At 35.5% G+C, this 20,547-nt stretch overlaps 1 protein-coding gene across 7 annotated transcripts in view; it reads left to right on the top strand.

The window, feature by feature from the left end:
- TFEC (transcription factor EC) overlaps positions 1-20,547 on the top strand; it is a 95,557-nt gene that overhangs the window by 16,614 nt on the left and 58,396 nt on the right. For all 7 annotated transcript variants that reach the window (XM_086396718.1, XM_086396720.1, XM_086396721.1 and 4 more), the window contains one exon: positions 13,988-14,239. In XM_086396718.1, coding sequence (XP_086252844.1) covers positions 14,060-14,239 — 180 coding nt within the window. In that variant the 5' untranslated portion in view covers positions 13,988-14,059. The remainder of the gene's footprint in view (positions 1-13,987; positions 14,240-20,547) is intronic.

Genomic DNA, 20,547 nt, shown 5'->3' with positions numbered 1-20,547 from the left:
TGCCCCAATCATATTCTTTAGAAAATGGTTAGGCTGGAATACTGCAGTTCTAATGATGACATTTTATTATGATAAAAATGACTTTATTAATTGATGACCATATATCAACTCATAAAGTAGATAAGGGATATAAAAAGTTTTCAAGCCTAAGACAATATAAACCAGTCTGAATTATTTAGAATTTCTTTTTAGAAATAAGCATTTATGGTCCTTTTATTCTTACAAAAATACATGTTTATTTATTGTAAATTAATCTTAAAAACTAAGTGGCCTGTGAATTTCTTTTGTAAGGTCTGCATAAGTTGGCAATATATTGATGTTATCCCAAATTGTACCATTAACATATACTAAAAAATAAAAAAAATATAATGCATTTGTAGCAGAATGATACAAGAGATAACAAGTATTATAGGAAAGTTTGGATTTTTGTTCCAGATATTCCTATTTATGACTTTGGCTCTATTTTAGAACATGTAAAATGTTTTTTAAAAAATGCATTGATGACTTTCCAAGATATTTGAAATATGACCTTTTAAAGAAATCAGTCTTGTTTCTGCTTTATTTTCTGCATCCTTGAAAGAACATTCACAATTTCATAATAAAAATGATATCAAAATGTCACTATACAGAGGAAGAAAAATAGTACATTTAAGCATTACATGAGAGCTTTGTTTTAAGTTGAAAGTAACTGAAGTATAAAGCTTCATCTAAATACAACGGTTGATTTCTGAAGAAAAATGTCTTTTGTTTTATAATAGTTTCATTAATATATGTTTAGGCCTTAATGAATTTAGATAAACGTGTCTTTTTTTTAGAATTTAAAACTTATTTTACTGAATCTAGCTTAAATAATTAACTTGTATATTTTCACATTTACATGAAAAAAATTTAATCGCATGATAAACTTCTAAAAAGAATATAAACTGGAGTACTGACTTACTTAAATATAGCCATAAACACTAAACTTAAATGTCACAGTTCAGTTCAGTTCAGTCGCTCAGTCGTGTCGGACTCTTTGCGATCCCAAGAATCGCAGCACGCCAGGCCTCCCTGTCCATCACCAAATCCCGGAGTTCACTCAGACTCATGTCCATCGAGTCAGTGATGCCATCCAGCCATCTCATCCTCTGTCGTCCCCTTCTCCTCCTGCCCCCAATCCCACCCAGCATCAGAGTCTTTTCCAATGAGTCAACTCTTCACATGAGGTGGCCAAAGTACTGGAGTTTCAGCTTTAGCATCATTCCTTCCAAAGAACACCCAGGGCTGATGATCTCCTTCAGAATGGACTGGTTGGATCTCCTTGCAGTCCAAGGGACTCTCAAGAGTCTTCTCCAACACCACAATTCAAAAGCATCAATTCTTCGGCGCTCAGCTTTCTTCACAGTCCAACTCTCACATCCATACATGACCACTAGAAAACCGCCTTGACTAGACGGATCTTTGTTGGCAAAGTAATGTCTCTGCTTTTCAATATGCTATCTAGGTTGGTTTCCTTCCAAGGAGTAAGTGTCTTTTAATTTCATGGCTGCAATCACCATCTGCAGTGATTTTGGAGTCCAAAAAAATAAAGTCTGACACTGTTTCCACTGTTTCCCCATCTATTTCCCTTGAAGTAATGGGACCAGATGCCATGATCTTCATCTTCTGAATGTTGAGTTTTAAGCCAACTTTTCACTCTCCACTTTTGCTTTCATCAAGAGGCTTTTTAGTTCCTCTTCACTTTCTGCCATAAGGGTGGTGTCATCTGCATATCTGAGTTTATTGATATTTCTCCCGGCAATCTTGATTCCAGCATGTGCTTCTTCCAGCCCAGCGTTTCTCATGATGTACTCTGCATAGAAGTTAAATAGGCAGGGTGACAACATAAAGCCTTGACGAACTCCTTTTCCTGTTTGGAACCAGTCTGTTGTTCCATGTCCAGTTCTAACTGTTGCTTCCTGACCTGCATATAGGTTTCTCAAGAGGCAGGTCAGGTGGTCTGGTATTCCCATCTCTTTAAGAATTTTCCATAGTTTGTTGTGATCCACACAGTCAAAGGCTTTGGCATAGTCAATAAAGCAGAAATAGATGTTTTTCTGGAACTCTCTTGATTTTTCGATGATCCAGCGAATGTTGGCAATTTGATCTCTGTTTCCTCTGCCTTTCCTAAAACTAGCTTGAACATCTGGAAGTTCACGGTTCACATATTGCTAACAGTATCAAAATAAAATTTTATAACTGACCAATTCTTTCCTATTAAGGGAAGAATACATCTTTCATGTATTCAGTTGGTTTATTGAATTGGAAAGAACATTTGCTCATCTATTATTTCTCCAAGAGAGAAAATGCTTAATTTTAATTTATGATATGCTGTAATTTCTGAAAATAAAATAGTTAAATATTGTACTGAAGTTTTAGAAAATAATTGCAGAGGACCAACTGAGTATTTATGATACTATATTCCACCACAGCCTCCAGTATCCAAAACAGCATCCCATGATCAAACACTATTGTACCTTCAGCTGTGCATATGAATATCTACTGTTAGAGGGCTAAAGAAGGGTTATAGGGTTGTCTCATTTCAGGTTTGATTTTACCACCAAATGAGTTTGTGCCAAAGTTAAAAAAAACTCCTACTTCTAAAACTTTTTGGATTTTGGAATTGTAGCTAAGAGGTGGGAAACTGAGAATATTAGAATTGTAGTGTTATTGGACTAGGAAAATAGCTCTGTATTTACATTAAGAGATTGAATGCATAATTTTGGAAATAGGGCAAACTAATAACTATTTTGTTAAAGAGGATTTACCTGACAATGTAACACACACAAACTTCAAATAAGCATTTTGCAAAATGTGAGGGAGAAATTACTGGAACCCAGGGGAAAAATAAAAGTTTAGAATCAGAATAGATTTCCCTATGTGTAATTAGAACTTGTGAGTTCACCATCTTTGACACTAGGCTGTCTTTTATCTTCTCTTCTGTACATCCTCCAAAGATCATCTTGGTTATCACTTAAGCATAAATGTTTTGTAAACTTTATTCACAACTCATACCTTACCTCTGAATTCCAGACCCGTGTATGCAGCCGTGTACTTCACATACCTTCTTGGGTACCTTCAAAACATCACAAACTCAGTGTGTTCAAAACTAAACTTATGATTCTTTGTTGCCCTAAAAAAACCCAGTCTTCTCTGTGAAGAGCATCACTATCTATTCAGTCACTTAAGCCAGAACCTCAGATGTCATTTTTTAATCCATTTCTAAACATCTCTTGACTCCATATATTTGTTTCCATGTGACTGACAACCCTTATCACATGACCCTAATTCAAGCAGCCCTTTTTTCTCTCCTAGATTCTCATATTTTGCCCCTCTAAAATTCATCCACTTAACTGTTACTGCCATCATTCTTGTGATAAAGAAAATAAGATATCTTTATATACTGAAAATATTGCATGAATTCATGAATTGGCCCTGCTGATCTTCTCAGCCTTATATCACACTCTGGTCTAGTCATGTCATCTCCTTTCAGTGCATTTTTCTCATCTCATTTCTTCCCACCAGGGTCTTCCCACATGCTTCTTTATCTCCATGGAATGTTTTTTTTCCCTATACTCTGCCTCTCCTTCCTTCTTACTCACCCTCCGATCTAACCATACCATTCCTTCTTTAGGGAAATTGTCCCTAACTTCTGTCCAGATGATCTTTTTCTACAAGATCATAGGCATGTGCATCTCGCTTGTCCCTCACTTGTAATACTTGAAAGTATAGATTAAAGTCTGTCTCTTCCACCTGTTCGTAAACTTCATGAGGAGTGGGACCATGTTTCAATTTGCTCACCATTTTTCCCACACAACTGGCTCTCTATATAGGCATATACATATTTATTAAGTGAATGAATCAGTGAAATTAATAGCAGAAACTATCATTTGAATGATTTATTCCCATTTTATTGAGGCCTTTCTGCTTGATTTTGTGACACCTTTTACTTTCATAGGGTTTATCATATTGTGTTATAATTATATTTTAATTATCTATCTCTTCTAGTAGACTGTGAACTCTGAATACTGGGTTGTACCTATTTTGTTCATAATTACATCCCCAGAGCTTATCACAGTAGTGTAAAACCTGATGTGTAGTAGGCACTCAAATATTTGTAGAATTAATGAATGCTAAGCCTATAAATGCAGTGTCATATATATTTTAAAACATTATCACTTAAGTTATCTGCATTTTTCATATTAACTTATTTCAGTTAGTGGTGATATTGCAACGTGACTTTAATGTGTGTGTGTGTGGCTATTGTGTCATTTTGAAGTCAGTAGGAAGTGGTTAGTGTCTGATGTGATTCTTAGTTGATACTTATTGGTCTCAATTTCTAAATACACATATTCTTAAAAAGCAGATAAACTTCAGTCATTTCTGGCATTTGTTCTAATTCTTTTAAAGAGGTAGAGGTATGCATGTGTGCTTGCTAAGTCGCTTCAGTCGTTTCCAGCTCATTGCAACCCTATGCACTTAGCTCGCCAGGCTTCTCTGTCCATTTGTATTCTCCAGGCAAGAATACTGAAGTGGGTTGCCATTCCCTCCTCCAGGGGATCTTCTGTACTCAAGGGTCGAACCTGAGTCTCTTATGTCTCTTGCATTGGCAGAAGGATTCTTTACCACTAGTGCCAGCTGGGATACAAAATGTAATTTTCCTGAGATGCTGCTGCTGCTAAGTCACTTCAGTCGTGTCGGACTCTAAGTAAATCAAAGCAAGTATAGGTGGAGCTAGATGGAGTTGTTAGGGAAACTAACACTTTACAGTAAAAATATGAGGGCCTGTGGAGTGCAAGCATTTTTCCTGCTAGAATACTATTGAATTAGGAACACTCTGCTTAATAATATTCATGCTTCTTTAAAGTCTCTTAAGTGTGGGCCTCTTCTAAAGACACACCATTGGAATTATCCAAATTCAAATGATTGGGAGTGAAAGAATATGTTACAATCACATTTTATATTATTATCCATTAAATAGCTTTGGATTATATAATGTTCAGCTGAAGTATGCTGACAGCTATTTAGAAATCTAAGTAAAACTTTTGATGAACCCAGCCTACTTTGTTCAGTAGTTATATCTCAATCAGACAAGCTCGACTGTATAATTTTAGGTTTAGTCAAGATGAGATTTATGGGTATATCATATCCAAAGACTGCTGTGAAGAAAGTATGATTTGAAGAAATGAGTTATTAATCTTTGCTACAGAATATTAACAATGTCATGTGGCTTTTATGAGTAGGTATCTAGGAGGTAGTAGATTCATAAGCTCCCCAAAATAGATTTCTTCTTATGTACCTCTGCTACTGGGAACATAATTAATAGTTACCTATTACTCATGAAATCCAAGCTTTTACTTCATTTATTAAATTCAACCTTAGTACAAAATTAGCAAAATTAAATAAGTACTGTCATGTTGTAGTGAATGAGATTGTCTGTCTTGCTTTTTTATGTGTATATACATGCTTGTCGGAGAAGGCGATGGCTCCCCACTCCAGTACTCTTGCCTGGAAAATCCCATGGGCAGGGGAGCCTGGTGGGCTGCAGTCCATGGGGTCACGAATAGTCAGACATGACTGAGCGACTTCACTTTCACTTTTCACTTTCCTGCACTGGAGAAGGAAATGGCAACCCACTCCAGTGTTCTTGTCTGGAGAATCCCAGGGATGGGGGAGCCTGGTGGGCTGCCGTCTATGGGATCACACAGAGTTGGACACGACTGAAGTGATGCAGCAGCAGCAGCAGCATACATGCTTGTGTGGTGGTAGTACATGTGTTTTTGTTTACTATGACCAAATAGTAAATATGTATAAAATAAATGTATTTCTTGCTGAATATGTTTCTGTTTCTGTTTTTGCAAGTAGTCATGCCTGACTGTTTTTTTTTTTTTTTTGCGAGTCAAATTAATGATGATAAAATGTTATTGAGACAATTGCTTGTGTGATGTTTGCCACCACTTTTTAGTTTTGAATTTCAAAAGGCCAGTACCCAGAAGGTGTTTCATCTCCTCCCAGGTTCTGTGCCCTCAGTTAAGATAAGCGGTCTCCAGGTGGATGGTGACACATGGGTCACAGACCTGCTTTCTGGAAAGGAATGATTTTCCCTTGGGACTAGCTTTAACAAAGAGCACATTCTCACTGCTGAGTGAATGTTGAAAGAATTAGCTGATGGCTTTTATAATTATCTTATGATTTCTCTGTAAAAAGATAACTTTTTAAAGAGGCTATCTTATATATATTTGCATAAATATGAATTATGTTTAAAAGTTTTTATATGATTTGTACCAATACTTAAGAATATATGATAACAGTAGACAATATCATAGACAGAGAATCACAGGGTTGATGAAGTCCTTTGCAGTTTTTGTTTTTTTGTACAGCCACCCATCGAATTGTTTCTAAAATTTCCTCCCACAAAATACCCTTCCTGTTGCTATCCACTAGATAGGATCTGAAACTCATCTGAGGACTAAGTCAAAAGGCTATAGTGTGGAACAATGAAATGTAAATTGGGATAATTCATGTGGCAACCCACTCCAGTACTCTTGCCTGGAAAATTCCATGGACAGAGGAGCCTTGTAGGCTACAATCCATGGGGTCACAAAGAGTCGGACACGACTGAGCGGCTTCACTTCACTTCACGTGAGAATAAGAATGCCTCCACATGTGAACATAGAGAGCTCTTCTAGCCAGAACTGCTTGCCTGGCCTGTATTACTCCACAGCTCTACTACCTACCAGGAGATTTTAAATACAAACACAAATAGGGCCACATAACACTTTGTTAGTTTTAATTTCTAACAATATTTACTGATTTATATAGGTGAAACCATCCAAGATTGATCTAAACTCTGGAATTTAAAATAAACCTCAGATATCAGATATTCTTAATCATCTTCTGCTGTGTCAGAGAATATCTGACTTTTTGTCTGTAGTATTGGCCGGCTTGCTCATGGATTTCCATCATTCTCTCAATAATCAGAATTTTCCTGCATCTATTCTAGTCTAAAAATAGGAATAGAAATTAAAAAAAACATAAACACATATATTTTGCATTTGTGATTCTCCAGTGATTATATTTTCTACAACCAGAATAATGCTTTTTTCCTCTTCTTGACCAACTTCTTTAGCCTCTTGTACTTGTAGGAATTTGTGTATTTCTAATTAAAAAAAATTCTTCAATTGACCCATTAAGTACATTCCCTCGGTTATCTTATTAATGAATGTAAGCATTTTTATAGCATATCAACACATGCATTTCTAGTTTTTAAAAAGATCCACAGCTCTCTATTAGATTATGAGAGCTTAACTACATTTGAAACACATTAAAAAAATAATTGGATGTTTTAAGCTGTTTCATTTTTGTAACTCCAAATAATGGAACTTCTGAAAAAAACATAATTTCTATCAAAAGCCTAGCTTGAGAAAACTGATATTGGGTTTATGATCTAACCAGCTGATCATCTAGGTTAGTGAGCTTAAATATGGAGTCTGCTGTATAAATTGGTTTGGAAAACATTGTTCCACCTGCTCTAAGTGTGATCTCTGGTATCTAAGGGTCAAGTCACATTAGTATAAAGTTTTATGTTTGGGCTTTCACTTGAGATGATTCATATTATGCTTTGGGCTTTTGATCAAGAATAAATGTGGTGGAAGTTATGGTGCTTGGCCAACATTATCCCCTTCATGACTGAATTACACTTGCTTCCATCTGATCCTGCTTCCCTCATTCTGTTGTCGAACTGGTTTTGAGAGCAGCCCCCAATAAACCTCCCATAGTCAAGTTTCAGATTGTTCCTGGATGACTCTTTTTTAGATAATAAATAAATATATATATATATATTTAAATCTGAGCATGTAAAGAATTTCACTGCACATATTACAAATCTGCTACTAGAATTTTATCAATTATGTCTTTTATGAAAAAATCTAGTTTATAAATTCTTGGATATTTTTCTGAAAAATATATGTCTTCCCTAAGAGCTGGCATGATTTAATTACTTTTAAGAAATATACATTAGGTTGAATTATAACTGTGGAAAATTCTTTAAGAGATAGGAATACCACACCACCTTACCTGCCTCCTCAGAAACCTGTACACAGGTCAAGAAGCCACAGTTAGAACCAGACATGGAACAACGGACTGGTTCAAAATTGGGAAAGGAGTATGTCAAGGCTGTATATTGTCACCCTGCTTATTTAACTTATATGAAGAGTACATCATGTGAAATTCCCAGCTGGATGAAGCACAAGCTAGAATCAAGAATGATGGGAGAAATATCAATAACCTCAGATATGCAAATTACACCACCTTTATGGCAGAAAGCAAGAGGAACTAAGGAGCCTCTTGATGAAAGTGAAAGATGAGAGTGAAAAAGTTGGCTTAAAACTCAACACTCAGAAAACAAAAATCGTGGCATCTGGTCCCATCACTTCATGGCAAATAGATGGGGAAACGATGGAAACAGTGTCAGACTTTATTTTCTTGGGCTCCAAAATCACTGCAGGTGGTGACTGCAGCCATGAAATTAAGATGCTTGTTCCTTGGTAGAAAAGCTATGACAAAGCTAGACAACATATTAAAAAGCAGAGACATTACTTTGCCCACAAAAGTCTGTGTAATCAAAGCTATGGTTTTTCCAGTAGTCATGTATGGATGTGAGAGCTGGACAATAAAAAAGGCTGAGTGCTGAAGAATTGATGCTTTTGAACCGTGGTGTTGGAGAAGACTCTTGAGAGTCCCTTGGACTGCAAGGAGATCAAACCAGTCAATCCTAAAGGAAATCAATCCTGAATATCATTACAGGGACTAGTGCTAAAACTGAAACTCCAATACTTTGGCCACCTGAGGCAAAGAACTGACTCCTTGGAAGAGGTCCTGATGCCTGAAAGATTGAAGGCAGGAGGAGAAGGGGATGACAGAGGATAAGATGGTTGGATGGCATCACCAACTCAATGGACATGAGTTTGATCAAGCTCTGGGAGATGGTGAAGGACAGGGAAGCCTGGTGTGCTGCAGCCCATGGGATTGCAAAGAGTTGGAAACAACTGAGTGACTGAATAACAATATGGAACAGACATTTTGTAGATCAAAATGGTCAAGTATCTGTGATTCCAGAAGGTTCCACCTAATATGTTTTAATAATTTTCCCTTTTCCTTTGTTGTCAGGATGCTCATGGGTAAATCTGGTACTCAGCTGCAATATTAATCTTCAGCCTACATCTAATTGTGTAAATACCTTTCACCACATTTACATGTGTGTGTGCTCAGTTGCTCAGTCATGTCCAACTCTTTGTGACCCCATGGACTGTAGTCCACCAGGCTCCCCTGGCCATAGAATTTTCCAGACAAGACTACTGGAGTGGGTTGCCTTTCCCTACTCCACACTACATTTACAGCTCATAGTTATTTATAATATTTTGGAAAATAGAATAAAGTAAATAAATCCTTTTAAATGAAATAAAACGATTTCTGCACATAGACAGTCTTGAACTTAAGCTGATCATTATTTTTAGTTTGCAGTAACAGCATTCCAGAGAGATAATGTTGAGACATAATTCAGAGATTATGAAAACAATAATAATAATTATTATTATTTGAGTAATTCAGAGTTCAAGAGATGTGTTTTACTTATTATTTTTAATAGCAAAACTTCCTTACATCTTAGTGGTCTTAATCTCTTTGATAATCTAAAGAACCAATTCACAATCTGCAACTGCTCTGGCCTTACAGGTGAAGGCTTTGAAACTCTGATTATGGTTTACCTCCCAGGTGGCTCAGTGGTAAAGAATCCACCTGCCAAGTGGGAGGCATGGGTTCAACTTTGGGCCTGGAAGATCCCCTGAAGAAGAAAATGGCAACCTACTTCAGTATTTTTGCCTGGGAAATCCCATGGACTGAGGAACCCGGGAGGCTACAGTCCATGGGGTCACAAAAGAGTCAGGCTTACTGACTTTACATTACTGAGCTTTTTGCTTTGTGTTCCAGTAATTTCAATCAGGAACCAATATCCTGTAGTGCTTAGGGAGCCAGGCCCTGTATTCCGACTCCCCCTTGCCAGTGGAATGATGACAGCCACGCCATTTAACCTTTCTAAGTCCTAGTGTCTTCAATTATAATGTAGATATTATTGATATCTATATCCTAAGACTGTAACAAAAAGTAAATGAAATAATATGTATAAAATGCTTAGCAGAGTGCTTGATACTTGTTGCATATTTCTACATTTATCATTATTGTCATTTTTGCTGTAGTTGATATTAATATTGCCCAAGTATATTGTAAATTTCTAGAGCCCTAGGGTCACAGCTATGACTTCCCATGGACACTTGATGTAACACAAACTGAAATAAGTACTCTAATGATGCTTTTAGCATCAATGAATGGTGAAAAATTAGTTAATGAAAGTTGTATATTCTGATTCAACATACTTTTCTTAGAAAAATATACAGTGTTCTTTAGCATTCATTTGCATTGTGTGAAAATCAATCAGATTTGTGAATCTGAAAATGTTATTTATAATGTATATTTTGTAGATGTATGTGGATTAAGAAGGATTAATTTAAAACTGTAGAATAATCTAAATAGCTACCCTAAAAAATTACCACTGGCATTTTAATGAAATGTTATTTTACAACTTAAAGCTCATAGCAATATAATTAGTAATATGTGTAATCTTTATTACCAATCTTAATCTTTTTTATATGACTGAAAAATTATTTTATGGTAGTACAATTAAAATAATGCTAAAAATGTCAGCATAACAGAATTAAACTGAAGTAACTACTACAATATTGTAACCCAAACCAGCTAATTTAAATGCAAAATCCTTTGTAAAGGCTATTTATCTGAGCTAATGCATGTTAAGGGATTTAAGGAGTAGATTATGAAACTGAAATAAAAGGAAAAATAAGCACTGTACAGCAATCTTTGCTATTGTTTAACATGAGGGAAATATTAAATAGGGTTATATATAGGCCACTTGAGGAAAATGTATTAGAAGCCATATTGCAGCATAGTAAATATAACGGGGACTGGTGGGCAATCCTATTTTCAGAGGCTTTTAAAGGGAAAGCTTAGAATACTTAAAGTTGTCCTTATACAAATAATGGTATATCATTAAGTATGATAATTAGACTGAAGATGCCCAGAATTTTAAGTCTATGTTTTGAAAGAGGAATTTCAAAATACTGGATAGTTGCTTAGTTGGCACATGACACTAGTTAGATTTTTCTCTGAATGCTTTTCTTTCTGTCAATTCATAATGACTTTAGTAAAGTATTGTTATTATAAAGTGAGAATACAGAAGGGTTTAAAATTAAGATTTTTTAAAGCTGAAAATGAACTCAGTATCAAACATTGAAAATATAGAAAATTGAAAAAAAATCACCTAGGTTTTCATCACCTGTAAAGTATCAGACAACGTTTAGTATATTTATTTCTAGTCTCTGTTCCTTCATGGATAATTTTTTAAACTTTTAATTAAAAATAATTATAATTATATTCAATATAATATTTATATGTAATACAAAGGAATCTAGGAGATATATAAAAATCCTTAATAATAGTGAATTAGCTGTATATTCCTTATATTATTTTAGTCATTCTTATCAGATCCTCAAAAAGTTTTGATGCCTATATATTTATTCCAGGTTTGGTACCAGTTGCATGTTATTTTAATGGCTGTTCTTAAACAGTTAGTTAACATTTAAAATATTTTCAGTTCAGCTCAGTCGCTTAGTCATGTCCGACTCTTTGTGACCCCATGGACTGCATCATGCCAGGCCTCCCTGTCCATCAACTCCCAGAGTTTACTCAAACTCATGTCCATCAAGTTGGTGATGCCATCCAATGATCTCATCCTCTGTTGTCCTCTTCTCCCACCTTCAATCTTTCCCATCATCAGGGTCTTTTCCAGTGAGTCAGTTCTTCGCATCAGGTGGCCAAAGTATTGGAGTTTCAGTGTCAGCATCAGTCCTTCCTATGAATAGTCAGGACTGATTTCTTTTAGGATTGACTGGCTTGATCTTGAGGTCCAAGGGACTCTCAAGAGTCTTTTCCAACACGACAGTTCAAAAGCATCAATTCTTCAGTGTACAGCTTTATTTATAGTCCAACTCTCACATCCATACATAACTACTGGAAAAACCAAAGCTTTGACTAGGCGAACATTTGTTGGCAAAGTGATGTCTCTGCTTTTTAATATGCTGTCTAGGTTGGTCACAGTTTTTCTTCCAAGGAGCAAGTGTCTTTGAAATTCATGGCTGCAGTCACCATCTGCAGTGATTTTGGAGCCCCCCAAATAGTCTCTCACTGTTTCCATTGTTTCCCCATCTGTTTGCCATGAAGTGATGGGACCGGATACCATGACCTTTGTTTTTGAATGTTGAATTTTAAGCCAACTTTTTCACTCTCCTCTTTCACCTTCATCAAGAGGCTCTTTAGTTCTTCTTTGCTTTCTGCCATAAGGTGGTGTCATCTGCATATCTGAGGTTGTTGATATTTCTCCTGGAAATCTCAATTCCAGCTTGTGCTTCATGCAGTCCAGCATTTCTCATGATGTACTTTGCATATAAGTTAAATAAGCAGGGTGACAATATGTAGCCTTGACATACTCCTTTCCCAATTTGAAACTAGGATGTTGTTCCATGTCTGGTTCTAACTGTTGCTTCTTGACTTGCATGCAGATTTCTCAGGAGGCAGGTCAGGTGGTCTGGTATTCCCATCTCTTGAAGAAAATTCCACATTTTGTGGTGATCCACACAGTCAAAGGCTTCTGCATAGTCAATGAAGCAGAAGTAGATGTTTTTTTTTGGAACTCTCTCACTTTTTCAATGATCCAACAGATGTTGCCAATTTGATCTCTGGTTCCTCTGGCTTTTCTAAATCCAGCTTGAACATCTGGAAGTTCATGGTTCACGTACTGCTGAAGCCTGGCTTGGAGAATTTTGAGCATTACTTTGCTAGTGTGTGAGATGAGTGCAACTGTGTGGTAGTTTGAACATTCTTTGGCATTGCCTTTCTTTGGGATTGGAATGAAAACTGACCTTTTCCAGTCCTGTGGCCACTGCTGAGCTTTCCAGATTTGCTGGCATATTGAGTGCAGCACTTTCACAGCATCATCTTTTAGGATTTGAAATAACTGGAATTCCATCACCTCCCTAGCTTTATTTGTAGTGATGCTTCCTAAGGCCCACTTGACTTCGAATTCAAGGATGTCTGATCACACCATCATGATTTTCTGGGTTGTGAAGATCAAAAATGATCTTCTGTGTATTATTGCCACATCTTCTTAATATCTTCTGTTTCTGTTAGGTCCATACCATTTCTGTCCTTTATTGAGCCCATCTTTGCATGAAATGTTCCCTTGGTATCTCTAATTTTCTTGAAGAGATCTTTAGACTTTTCCATTCTATTGTTTTCCTATGTTTCTTTGCATTGATTGCTGAGAAAGTCTTTCTTATCTCTCCTTGCTATTCTTTGGAACTCTACATTCAAATGAGTATATCTTTCCTTTTCTCCTTTGCTTTTCACTTCTCTTCTATTTCTCTTCTCTTCTATCTTTTCACTTCTCTTCACTTCATAGCTATTTGTAAGGCCTCTTCAGACAACCATTTTGCCTTTTTGCATTTCTTTTCCTTGGGGATGGTCTTGATCCCTGCCTCCTGTACAGTGTCACAAACCTCCATCCATAGTTCATCAGGCACTCGTCTATCAGATCTAATCCCTTGAATCTAATCCCTGTCTATCAGATCTAATCCCTTAAATATTTACTAAAATATTTTAGTAAACTGTAAATTATTCCTTAAAACTATAATCCATTAATATGTAAATTATGACAGATGTATAGATAATAAATAAGAAAGAAACTGGACATTATAGTGTTTGCTGTCATGATTCAGTTGTCAAAAGTGGAACTCCTTTACCAGATGATGCTACACATTGCATATGTTTGTTTTCTATTTGGTAGGTCCCAGCACACTTTGAAAGTCCTGCAAGGACTCAGCTACAGAAGGTTCAGCGACAGCAAGTAAAACCCTTCATGACCCTTGACCACCAGATTCTCAACCGAAGTTTTAAAAGGTCACATCCTCCCACTCCAAGCAGTGAACTTCTGGTGCAGCATGGACACCCGTCTCCCGAGAGTGACACTGGTCTCACTGGAAATCCACTCACCAAGTTGCTAACTCTTGGCAAAGAAGATGACAATACAGAATGGCATGTATGTCTAATGACTAACTTAAGAAAATATATAGTTTTTTGAAAAAAAAAAAAAAAAAAACACTTCAAGAAATTGAAGTCAATATTTTTATAGTAAACATTCTATATGCAAATTCCTTTAACAAAAGGATATCTTATTAATTTTTAATAATTAGTTATTCCCATAAGAATTGTTATGCATAAAATATAACAATTCACTTTAAAATTTTTATTTCAGTTTGTATCAATGTGAGTCAAAATTGGTTAAGAAAATTTAGCTTGAATTGTACTGGTTTTCTGATAGCTTTAGTTAAAACATTTATCAACAGTTACATTTTCTGAAGTACCCATTAAGACAAAATAAGTGGAATTTAAATAGTAGTAAAAATTTACTCTAGAAATGTTTATCAGAATGAGACTAATAGTCTTCTTGCACTTAATATTTTATAGTATTGTATCTGAGTTTTTAATTACTGATTATTCATTCCTTTCTATTTTCAACAAATACTTGCTTTCCATTTACTAAGTAAGAGAAAATTTGAGGTGCTGAAGATATAAAATGAATGAATGTTTAGCTTTGTGGCGTTCAGAATTACTGTGACTTGCTTGTAAATGGACCTTAAAAAAATCCTGAAAAATCAGTAGAAGTGGGAAAGAAATAATATTTCAATGTAGAAAACCTATATCAATAACTGAGTTTTCTATTCTTTTCTTTTTTTCCATTTGATTAGTTAGATGAAGCCGTGGTCCTATTTGCTCCTAGATTTAATCTACCAATCTACATTCCTGGTGATTTTTACTGAATTCAGGTCACTGCTTTTTTTTTTTTTTCACATTTTTCAAAGGAATTTATTAAGAAACGGGGGGGGGGGGAAATTTAAAGTACACAATCAAAGGAATCAAAGCGTTTACAACATAGCTTCTTCAGGCCAAGGGAAATCTATAGTCTCCAGGTGCAAAAGAATAATACTCAATATCTAAGTATTTAAATTCCAAATGATAGAGGAAATTTTTCTTTTGCAAATTTTATGTTAATCTAGAAAAGAGAAAAGAGGAAAGATCTAGTAGATTGTTTAATAAAATATAAAGCAATCACAAAACATGACTAGTTAAAATCCAAAACTGAATATAAATCTCTACATGTATATTTACTTAAACTTTTTAGTAACAAGTATATAAAAATTTTTCCAAAAAAAATGTAGAACTAGATTCTCTGTTCACTCTATGAAGGTCATAAAAATATATGTAAGATGAGAATCATCTGTTCATCTGTATAGTAAATATTAGAACTCACCCAATACAATTGTCTTATAATTTTCTTCTTTCAAAGTTTTCAAAGTTTTTCCCTTGTGTGGAAGGTTGATTTACAAAGGAAAAAACAAATTCCAAAAGATATGCATATGCCTGTCAATTCTAGGCAAAACCCAGAAAATGATCAGAGTATGTATCTTATGAAATATGATGCTGTGATCGTACAGTGGTTAGTACTCTGTGTTGTGAAATATGTTTTCTAAAAAATGAGAAAGGATGAGTAACATATGTTAATTTTCTTAGTAAGCAGTTTTATTTCTTAGGAACACAGCTTTCCTTTTATTTTATAATAAGGTTGTACATTATATGAGAAATTTACCTGATCTTAGGGGTCCTTTAGGTGGTGTCAGTCAAAAGGAGTTGTGTGGCTGGGAAGGGTAGAAAGCTCCAATATGTGCCGTGGTCTAGGGACAACATGCACGCTGGCTGCAGATAAACATTTTTAAAATTTTTAACCATTTTTCTTTAAACTGTGTATTAAAAGGCTCTTCTGTCATTAATGTCCAGTTAATCATAGTTTTATTTCATCTGTTATAGTTTTAATGTGTTTTTGAATTTATCATAGACACATTTTCACATACTGCCATCAATTCCAGTTTTGCTGCCTTTAGTAGCTAAGATACATCCTACTTTTTTGCCATTTCCTGATATTCTTTGATTAGTTCTAGGAGTCCTTGTCACAAAGCAGAAAGTGTGCAGTCTTTAGAGTCAGACAGCATGAGGTTAAAACCACCACTTACTAGTTGTGGGGTCTCAATCCTTAACCTCTCTTACTAACATTTCTACAGCTTGAAGAGTTCTTTTGATACTTACATTTTCTGGGTGGGTTGTAGGGAACTTCTGTGATCTTTTACTTTTATGATTAAATTATTTTTTATTGAGGAATATTTGACATAATAACTGTATACGTTTGAGGCATATAGCATGATGATTTAATATGCATATATTGTGAAGTGATTAACCACAATAAATTCAGTTAACATCCATCTTGTCATGTAGACACAATAAAAGAAAAAGAAGAGAAAAGAAGAAAAAAAAAGTCCTCTTGAAAACTTTCCTGTATATCATATAACATTGTTAAATACAGTTGTCGCATTGTGTGCATTATACCCCTAGTAGTTATTTATCTTATAATTTTAGTTTGGATCTTGTGACCACCTTTCTCCAATTCCATACCACATTCCGCCACCCCACTTCTGGTAGCTACAAGTCTGATCTCTTTTTCTATGAGGTTTTTTTGTTTTTGTTTCATAATCCATATATAAGTGAGATCACACACTATTTGTCTTTCTCTGTCTGACTTATTTCACTTGGCATAATGCCCTCAAGGCCTATTCATGTTGTTGCCAATGATAGGATTTCCTTGTTTTTTTCATGCCTAAATGGCATTCTTGTTTATTTCACAGTTTCTTTAGCCATTCACTGATGGAAGGACACAGGTTGCTTTCATATCTTGGTTTTGTAAATACTATGAACATGGGGCTGCAGATATCTTTTCAAGGTATTGTTTTTATTAGCTTTGGGTATATTCCCAGGAGTGGAATTTCGTTATCATATGGTAGTTCTAGTTTTAATTTTTTTGAGGATCCTGAATACTGTTTTCTATAGTAGCTGTATCAATTTACAATCTCACCAATATCATAAAAGGGTAACCTTTTCCCCACATTCTTGCCAGCATTATTATCTTATCTTTTTGTGATTGGTATTCTCACAGGTATAAGGTGATATCTCATTGTGGTCTGAATTTGCATTCCCCTAATAACTAATGACGTTAAGCATCTTTTCATGTACCTGTTGCCCTTTTGTTTATTTTTCTTTGGAGAAATATGTATTCAGCTCCTTCTCTCATTTTTTAAATTGCATTTTTACTGTTGTTTTAGGAGCTTTTCTATAGGTCTTGGTTATTAATTCCTTATCAGATGTATGGTTTGCAAACATTTTTTTCCCCTTTCCATAGGTTGATCACTGGTGAATTATGCTTTTAATATGCACTGAGTTTAGTTTGCTAGTATCTTATTGAAAACTTTTGCATCTATATTCATCAGGGATATTGGCCTGTAGCTTTCTTTTTTAGTAATCTCATTTTCTGATTTTAGTATCAGGATAATGCTGGCCTCATAAAATCAGTTAGAGAGTGTTCCTTCCTCTTTGATTTTTTGGGAAGACTTTGAGAAGGATTGGTGTTTATTCTTCTTGAAATGTTTGGTAAAATTCACCAGTGAAGCCATCTGGTCCTGGGTTTTTCTCATTGGGGGATTTTTTATTACTAATTTAATTCAATCTCCACTAGTAATTGGTATATTCAGATTTTCTACTTCTTCTTGATTCAGTCTTAATAAGTTTTATGCTTCTAAGAACTTTTCCATTTCTTCTAGGTTTCACAATTTTTTGAAAAATATAGTTGTTCTGTGTTGCCCTTTATGATCCTTTGAATTTGTTCAAATCTACTGTTTCTTTATTGATTCTCTGTGTGGATAATCTGTCCATTGTTGAGAGTGGTAAAAAGTCTTCAGATATTATTGTTTATAATTATTATACTGTTTATTTTTCTCATTAGCTCTCTTAGTTGTTGCTTTATATATTTATATGCTCTGATGTTGGGCTCATAAATTGTTATATCAGTTTGTTGTATTGACCGCTTTACCTTTATATAATGACTTCCCTTGTTTCTCTCTCTCTTTTTTTTTTTTTTTTTTTTGCCATTTTTAGTTTTGTCTGTTTTGTCTGATGTAATCAATGTAAACGATTCCTACTTTCTTTTAGTTGCCATTGTTTGAAATGTCTTTTTCCATCCCTTCACTCTCAATCCCTGTTTGTCCTTACAGTGAAAGTGAGTCTCCTAGAGACAGTGGTTGTTGAATCTTTTTTTTTTTAATCCACTCATTCACACTATGTCTTTGAATTGGATAATTTAATCTGTTTATATTTAAAACAATTACTAATAGGTAAGGGCTTGTGTGTGCTTGCGCTCAGTCATGTCTGACAACCTCCTGGACTGTAGCCCACCAGGTTCCTCTGTTCGTGGAATTTTCCAGGCAAGAATACTGGAGTGAATTGCCATTTTCTACTCTAAGGGATCTTTCTGACCCAGGGATCAAACCTGTGTCTCTTGCATCTACTGCCTTGGCAGGCACCACCTAGGAAGCTGTAAGGGCTTACTACAACAAAATGTTATTAGTTGCGTTCTGGTTGTTTGGTAGCTTCAACAGTCTCTGTTTCTTATCCTGCTATCTTTTTGTTTTGTTTTGTTTTGTTTTGTCTTTTGGAATCAACATACTTTGACTTCTTTATCAAGTTCTTTTGTGTAATTAGTATAAGATTTTCCCTGTGTTTTCCACGTGCTCAGTTGCTTCAGTCTCTTGCAACAATCAACTGTAGTGATCCAGGTACGGGATTCTTCAGGCAGGATGCTGGAGTGAGGATGCTATGCCCTTCTCCAGGGGATCTTCCCAATTCACAGACTGAACCCCTGTCTCTTATGTCTTCTGTGTTGGCAGATGGGTTCTTTACCTCTAGCACCACTAGAGGTATCTATCTAGCTGTGTCATAACTTTTCTTCCAAGGAGCAAGGGTCTTTTGATTTCATGGCTGAAATCACCACCTGCAGTGATTTTGGACCCCAAGAAAATAAAGTCTGTCAGTTTCCATTGTTTCCCCATCTATTTGCCATGAAGTGATGGAACTGGCCACGATCTTCATTTTCTGAATGTTGAGTTTTAAGCCAACTTTTCCACTCTCCTGTTTTATTTCCATCAAGAGGCTTTTTAGTTCCTCTTCACTTTCTGCCATAATGGTTGTGTCATCTGCATATCTGAAGTTATTGATATTTCTCCCTGCAATCTTGATTCCTGTTTGTGCTTCATCCAGCTGGGCATTTTGTGTGATGTACTCTGCATAGAAGTTAAATAAGCAGGGTGACAACATAAAGCCTTGACATATTCCTTTTCAAATTTTGAACCAGTCCATCGTTCCATGTCAGATTTTAATGGTTGCTTCTTGACCTGCATACAGGTTTCTCAGGAAGCAGGTTAAGGTGGTCTGGTATTCCCATCTGTTTAAGAATTTTCCAGTTTGTTTGATCCACACAGTCAAAGGCTTTAGCGTAGTCAGTGAATCAGAAGTAGATGTTCTTCTGCAATTCTCTTTCTTTTTCTATTATCCAACAGATGTTGGCATTTTGATCTCTGGGTCCTCTGTCTTTTCTAAATCCAGCTAGTAACACCTTATTTTAAATTGATAGCAAGTAACTTCAGTAGAATTTGTATTCTTTGTACTTCTCCTCGATTATTGCTGTTAAAATTTATATGTTTTTGTATTGAATTATTAATAATAGATTATTATATTTCTTAATTTTGTTTCAGTATTGACCATCTGGTGATGTCCATGTGTAGAGTCTTCTCTGGTGTTGTTGGAAGAGGGTGTTTGCTGTGATCAGTGCATTTTCTTGGCAAAACTCTGTTAGCCTTTGACCTGCTTGTTTTGTACTCCAAGGCCAAATTTGCCTGTTACTCCAGGTATCTCGACTTCCTACTTTTGGATCCCAGTGCTCTATAATAAAAAGGACATCATTTTTTTTTCATGTAGGTTACTAAACTTCCTTAAAAGGATTATTTTGAATTCTTTATTGATTTATCAGACAGTTCAAAGATCTCCATTTATTTAGAGTTAGTTATCTGAGTTTTATTAGTTTACTTTGGTGGTACCATATTTATCTGACTTTTTGTGATCCTTAATGCCTTGTGTTGGTTTCTGTGCATCTGATTAATAGGGCTGCCCTTGCAGACTTTACAGGCTTGCTTTGTCAATGACAGTTCTTCACAAGGCTGCTCAGTTTTGGTTTCTGGGTGAGTCTGCCACTAAAGTCTTTGTGCAGGTAATTCCTGTTATTATGATCTATTTGTGCCAGACATGGATTGGGGGTTGTGCCACCAGCTGAGAGCAGCTGGATAGGACTGCTGACTTTGTTCCTTACACAAGTGAGGCTGTTGAATGGACTTCGTAGTTGCTTGAATTCTCTGA

The sequence above is a fragment of the Bos grunniens genome, chromosome 4 (assembly GCF_055505025.1).
Source record: "Bos grunniens cultivar Pamir isolate PY7600 chromosome 4, Bosgru_T2T1.0, whole genome shotgun sequence".
In the NCBI taxonomy this organism is placed as follows: domain Eukaryota; kingdom Metazoa; phylum Chordata; class Mammalia; order Artiodactyla; family Bovidae; genus Bos; species Bos grunniens.
Note: the sequence above shows the minus strand (reverse complement) of the source record. Positions and strands in the feature narration are given on the sequence as shown.